The sequence below is a fragment of the Myotis nattereri genome (assembly GCF_964212035.1).
Source record: "Myotis nattereri genome assembly, chromosome: 2".
NCBI lineage: Eukaryota > Metazoa > Chordata > Mammalia > Chiroptera > Vespertilionidae > Myotis > Myotis nattereri.
This window is the reverse complement of record NC_138076.1, coordinates 141,375,251-141,382,450: the sequence shown is the minus strand read 5'-3', so window position 1 is coordinate 141,382,450 and position 7,200 is coordinate 141,375,251. Positions and strand designations below refer to the sequence as shown.

At 46.8% G+C, this 7,200-nt stretch overlaps 1 protein-coding gene across 1 annotated transcript; it reads right to left on the bottom strand.

Annotated features, from left to right (window-relative positions):
- Positions 1–1,466: 1,466 nt before the first annotated feature.
- LOC308513876 (F-box only protein 31-like) lies at positions 1,467–3,054 on the bottom strand (the record flags this gene model as incomplete). Its single annotated transcript, XM_081083964.1, is given in 2 exon segments — positions 1,467–1,823; positions 1,825–3,054. Coding segments are annotated over 2 exon segments (1,587 nt in total).
- Positions 3,055–7,200: the final 4,146 nt, after the last annotated feature.

The window sequence follows — 7,200 nt, the reverse complement described above, 5'->3', positions numbered from 1 at the left end:
GCCAAGAATTTTCCATTATTCCTTAACATGTTCAACAGATTTTTAACTCTTGTCTGTTTCATTGCTATTTATAATGTATTTCACCATATCATTACGTTGATGTCTGGTTGAAATAACTTGATGGTTCAGAAATATAGTGAAAATATTAATGACGGAACACAAACAAATGTTTTAACTTTTTATGGCCCAACAATTGAAGTGTCATTTTGGGAGTGTTCTTCATATTTAGATCTGGCCTTAGGAACTTATGGAGGTGATTTAAGTTTTCAGTATATGAGGCTTCTCCTACTCTATATGTAGTTTTATGGTGTATTACTTTTTCTACATTGGACAAAATAAATGTCAATTTTATCTGGAAATTAAAATATACCCACATATAGAGTTAATGTTCTAATCCCTTCCAAAATCTGTTAATAATTTACTTTCCCTTGGACATAATTCTACTTTATCATAGACTAGAGGCCCGGTGCACAAAATTCGTGCATGGGTGGGGTGTCCCTCAGCACAGCCTGCACCCTCTCCAAACTGGGACCCCACAGGGGATGTCTGATTGCTGGCAGTCAGACATCCCTCTCACAGTCTTGGACCACTGACTCCTAACCACTCACCTGCCAGCCTGATCGCCCCCAAACTACTCCCCTGCCAATCTGATTGCCCACAGATGCCCCCCCTCCCAGCCCCTCCAGCATGATTTCCCAAACTGCCCTCCCCTGCTGGCCTGATCACCCCAACTGCCCTCCCTTGCCGTGACGTGCCTCCTCCACTGGGACTGGCCATCTTTGTGCCACCCAGAGCCACAGGACCCCCACAACTCACCACGTGGAGCGGCAACTGGCCTGACTCTGCTGTACACACAGCCATATTGAGATGGCCATTTTGTGGCAGCCATCTTGTGATGATGTGATTATTAGTATAGATCATACTTGTTCCCTTGACATCATTTGAAACAATGCTGTGCATCCTTTTTCTTTCTTTTATTTTTAATAACAGCTTTATTGAGATATAATTAACATACTATAAAATCCACTCTTTTAAAATAAACAATTCAGTGTTTTTATTATTTTCAGAGTTGTAATAATCTAACAATTACCACTAAGTTTAGGATCTTTTCTTTATTTTTTCCTTTCCTTTTAAAAAGACATGCTCAGCCCTAACTGGTTTGGCTTACTGGATAGAACCTGGGCCTGTGGATTGAGAGGTCTAGGGTTGGATTCTACCTCAGTTGCAGGCCTGCCCAGCCCTGACCCTGGTCAGGGCACATGCAGGAGGCAACCAAGCCATGTGTTTCTCTCACATCGATATTTCTCTGCCTCTCCCTCTCTCTTCCACTCTCCAAAAATCAATGGGAAAATCTCGTTGGGTGAGGATTAAAAACAAACAAACAAATGCACAAAAAGGTGGGTAATCTGGTCAGAAGGTCAAATCTCCACAATTGCATGCAAGCTGTCTTCCTCTGAAGCTTCTTCTCACCGCTGTTGCCCCTGGGCAAGGAAGGGGCCGTCAGGGGGTGGGGACTGAATGTTCTCCAGCATGTCCTGGAAAGCCTGTGGGGATGGTGCTTCCGCATTCTGGAAGTTGACCTGGACTCTGCTGTACAGGCTGAGGCAATTCGGTTCCAGCCAGATGAACCCGAAGTGGTGTTCATCCAACAGGATGAAGGTTCCAGGGATGCGCTGGGGGTAGGCGGAGCCAGAGCGGGCAACAATGCCCACGCCGTAGAAACCCATCCTGCAGGCTCGGGGGTAGTTCTGGTCACTGGAGCTCACGCCCGCAGGCAGGACAAACTGGATGGGCTGCTCCTCCAAAGCTGCAGCCCCGGACTCCCCGACACTGGGCTGCGCAGCTCAGCCAGCCATGGCCCTCGCCCTCCTCAGTGCTCTCTTCTTGCTGCTGCTGCTGCTGCTGGATCAGCTGCTCATGAACCTCCTGGACCAGGCGGGAGTACTTGTTGAAGTTGCTGAGGACATCATCAGACAAATGGATGCGGTGCCTGAGGTGGATCTCGATCATCTGCTGCCCAGCAGGGACGTGGTGGTCACCCGTGATCTTCGTGACCCTGGCATGCTTCCCATGGAAGCTGAGCATGACAACCTCTACTAGGCTGTCGGCATCGCGGGTGCCTTTGAAGAGGCCTGGCCTGATGAGGTCCTCCGGATGGCTCGGGGAGAGGTAGATGCGGCGGTAGTTCCGACAGTTGTCATTCTGATGGTAGATGAGCTTCATCAGCATGAACCGCAGCCTGCGCTCCTGGAAAATGTGCTCCAGCGTCTGCCCCCATTCTTCCTGCAGCCACGCGCGTAAATCCTCTCGGCTCCCACCAGGTATCCTGTGGTGTTGCCTCATGTTGCACCTGGTGGAGAACCCGTCCTTCCGAATCTGCATGTGGCAGCTGTGGGGCCCTTGGCGGCCATACGTGCACTCCACTGTGGCCGATTTCCTCTCTGTCAGGCGAATTCTAAACGCGGGCTTGAACAGCATTGAGTTATCCACCTGGGGGTCAAGGAGAGACAGGTACGTCTGACCAATAATGCATAAGCGGTCCACCACTACATACAGCAGTCCTCCACAGGGCCACTTATCTGGCTGCCACAATCCCAAAATGTGTCTGCATGGGTGGAGCAACTTCTCATAGAGTTCTCGCCAAGACACACCCATCATCTCCAGGTTCTGCAAGTTTTCACAAGCGCCATACTCTTCCCAGCAGCGCCGTCTCCAGATGCTGTCGATGTGCAGGATGCGGTGGAATTTGGCGCTGGCCTGGGCCAGGCTGAGCAGGTCGGTGCCAGGGAGCGAGGCGAAGATCTCCACCAGCAGCTCAGGAGGCAGGTCCTGCAGCGAGCAGCGCGGGGGCAGCCGGGGTGGCATGGGGCTCCTGATCCCTCCACTCCCAGCAGAGGACCGAGTCGCCATGTCCGCCTTCACGTGCTGCTCTTCAGGGGCCCGGGCCGGCTTGCTGTTGGCCGCAGTCATCTCAGCTGGTCCCAGGCGCTGCTGGCGACACTGGCATCCTCGCAAAGGGTCTGGGCCGCAGAGGCAAGCGCACTCCTGCTCCATGCCTGGCTGAGTAAGTAGCAGGGACCTTCGCAGCCAGGCTTTAAGCTGGCACTTCCTGCCCAAGAGCCCAGCCACGCCCCCCCAGGGCCTAGCCACGCCCCCTAAGAGAAGAGCCAATTATAGGACTTGAGCAACACTCCGGAGAAACCCATACCATTAATATTCGCCTCCCTTTCCCAGTGCTCCCTCCCTGTCCTCCCACACTAGCCCTAGCCCCAGGCAGTCACGAATCTGCTTTCTGTATGGATATGCCTCCAGGGATATGCCTATGGGGACATTTACATAAATGCAGTCATAATATCTGGTCTTTTGTGACGGGCTTCTTTCACTTAACATTTTAAAGTTTTGTGTATGTTATATCATGTCCTGGTATTTTGTTTCTTTATATTGTTGAATTATAGTCTAGTGTATGGGTATACTACATTTTGTTTACCCATCCATCAGCTGATAAATATTTGGGTTGTTTCCAGTTTGGGGCACTTATGAATATTATGTACAACATTTTGTGTGAACATGTTTCCATTTCTCTTGGGTATGTACCTACAAGTGGAACTTTTGGGTCATATGGTAACTCTATGATTTAACATGTTGAGGAACTGCCAAACATTTTCCAGACCTTGCTGGTTTGGCTCAGTGGATAGAGCATTGGCCTGTGCTGGGGTCCAACCCCAGCAGGTCCAGGGGTCCCCAAAGGTGTGGACGGAGTCGGCGAAGAAGGAATGACACGGAGACAGCGTTCAGTTGATCAGCAGCCTAGCCAGGATCTCCAGCCAAGTTCTGTTCAGGATCTCCAGCAAAGTTCTGGTTAGGATCTCCAGACAGGTTCTGTCCAGGTTCTCCAGTCAGGTTCAGTCACCAGGTTCTAGTCAGGTTCTGTTGCCATGTTCTATCCAGGTTCTGTAGCCAGGTTCTGTCTCTAGGTTCTTCAGCCAGGTTCTCTCGCTAGGTTCTGTCTCCAGGTTCTGTGGCCAGTTTCTGTCCAGGATCTTTTGCCATGTTCTCTCCAGCAAAGTTCTTCTGTCTCTAGGTTCTGTGTCTAGGTTCTGTCTTCTAAGTTCTGTCTCCTGTTGTCTTGTTACATCTGTATTTATACCAGTTGATTCAATCCTATCAATCTCTATTCCAAAGGTTAGGGCGTTTCTTATCTCCATTCCAGGGAGTAAAGATTATGTAGCTTAAGCATGATTATTCGTAGTTAAAGTGATTAATTACCCGCCTGGCACTTAGTTGAGGGGTTTTATTCCCTCCCTAACTTCAGGGGAAAATCCCTACCTGGGGAAACCACCTTTCTCAGAGAGGTGACCTTGGTTAAAACACATAGTGCCAAGAAGGTGAGCAAACATATTAAGAACAGTATGCCATATATGCCAGGTCCCTTGAAACAGCAAGGATGGACCGGCTCCCGGCAGGCCTGAGTACTGAAGGGTCCCAGGTTTGATTCCGGTCAAGGGCATGTACCTTGGTTGCAGGCACATCCCCAGTAGGAGGTGTTCAGGAGGTAGCTGATCAGTTTCTCTCTCATTGATGTTTCTAACTCTCTATCCCTCTCCCTTCCTGTCTGTAAAACATCAATAAAAATATATTTTAAAAAGGGAAAATCAAAACAAAACTTTTTCCAATGTGGCCCCACTATTTTACATTCCCTTCAGCAATGTACCAGGGATCCAATTTCTCTACATTCTCATTAATGCTTTTTAATATATATATATTTTTTATGCCAAGCAACCTATATGGTTGCTTTTGCTAAAAAATATTATAGCCATCCTAGTGAATGTTGAGTGGTATTTTATTGACTTGACCTTTATTGACTCCATAAGGGAAATCTTTTCTATCCTCAGCCTCACCCAGCCTCTGCCAAATCTCTCAGGCCCCTCATAGGAATGGGGTCCTGCATATGATGTGAGCAAGGATGGACTCAAGTTCTTCACTTTCCAGTGACTAACCTTGCTAGTTCCTTGGATGAATAGATGCCCTCAAAAAAACAAACAAACAAACAACAACAAAACCAGTTCACAGTATCTGCCCACTATGAACATAGTTGCTTTTCCTATGGACTGAGCCTGGCCTTGCCCCTTCAGACAGGCTTCCATTCTCATGTTGAGAGTGAAGTATGGTAGCAATCATCTCAGGCAGAAACTATAATTTAACTTTAACCCTGCTGTTTGGCTTCTGTACTTATTTGCTTGCCAAAATAATAGAAAAGTTATTTGGATTTTCTGAACTATATAAATTATCCCATTCGATTGAATACCCTATTGATTGTAATGTGAATATCCCATTGGTTGTGGTCATACTGATTATTGAAGCACATTCTTCTGTACCTGGGAAGGACAGCACAATTATCCCAAGGTCAGAGGGCTCCAGACAATGTGTCCCTGTTGACTCAGTGGTCCCAAGACCCGAGGGCTCTAGATAATGTGTTTCTGTCAACTCAGTGATCTGGAGACCCAAAATTATAATTGAGATAACGTGCTTAAGTCTGCTTCTGTAAACTGCTCTTTTTGCAAACCAGGTTCCTCATTCCAAACCCTGGGATATAATCAATACCTTTGTGATCTTTGCCTATATAAATCTGATGTTGGGGCTTGGGGGGGCGGGGGGGCACTATGAGATCTGGGAGACCGAAATGCCCCCTCATAGTCCCAGATTTGCAATAAATGTGACTCTTTAATTCGACTTCTTGAGGCGTCCTTGTGTGATTCGAGGGATACATTACAACAAGAGCAGCTAGATTCCTTCTCTCCACTTTTCTGGATTCCTACCAGAGAAACACTTTCACCTTTGGAGGGTTCTCTTAGTACCCTGGGAGGGATTTGACTTGCCTTTGTCAGCAACAGGCATTTAGGGTGGTTTATTTTATAGAGCGATGTAAATTCCGCCTGCCATAGACACTGGCTTTGATCATTTAAACAATAAAATATTTTCAGTCCCTCCTCTGAAGAATAGCTCTGAATTATTATTGGTATTGTTAACGTAAAAAAAAAAACATTGAAACCTTGTAAAGAATTTTTGTGAGTTTATTTGAGCCAAACTGCTGACATATGCTGGGAAGCAGAGCCTCAAAGAATTGAGATAATGCTCTGGAGAATGGCAGGTTACATCTGTATTTATACATTGCAATCAAAGGAAGGGACATAGGTAGGTTACATGAAATTCATTGGTGATAGATTATAGAGACGGGAGAAAGCAAGGAGAAACCCCTGGGATTGGATAAAAAGTAAAATGATGGACACATACTTAGGTGGGTGCAGGAACAATTAACATGATAATGAAGGAATTTGTGGTATCTGTCCTGGTGCCCAGCACATTTGGTTGTGCCCCAAGGGGTCCAGAAAAAGGGAAGTTACAAGTTACCCAGACACTTTAAGGGTATGTTATCATAGATGCAAAAAGACAGATGGGCTCAGTGAAGGTAAAAGTTGACCTTGTCAGTGAAGATACCGGCCTAGGACGTAACTGCCCACCACAACTGCTTTTAGTTAAAGTTTAGTTTCAGACCATCCTTTGTGGTTACTTTACGTCTCTGAGTTTGCAAGACTGCCATGCAGGCCTCCCCTGAGCTTGTCAGATCAGCATGCGGTCCCTTTCGTGCACAGTATGTGACTGGGTAATGGGTATAAAGACGCTGGTTTTAGGAGCCTGTATTGATGGGATTTTGATGGGTGGTCTCCAAAGGTAGGTGTGTGTTTGGTGGTTCAAGGGGAACCTAGGAATGTGAGTGCAGCTGGTGTATAGAGCTAAGAGGGCTTCATCAGCTATTGAAGGAGTTCAATCATCTTTTCTCTCCCAGGATTGTGCGAGCCAGGGACACCACCACCCTAGGGAGAAATCTATGTAGGAAGATTAAAGGCAGGTCAATAGATCAAAGGAAAGACAGAGGCTGCTGCTATTCTTAGGGGCAAAAAAAAAAAAAAAAAAAAGAAATAATAGAATATTGGGGACTAGCTATGGTTATGGGAAATATTAATCATGCTCTGTTAACCATGATTGCCTTGTGTTGGTTAAAGAGAGGATATTCTGACCTGGCTGGGAGTTTTATGCCCCCAAGATTGGGAGTTAATCTTGGACCAGCAGTTAACCTTGGAATGTGGCCCATTCTCATTTAAAAATGGCCTATTATCATGAAAAGATTAACAGCCTTGTTGC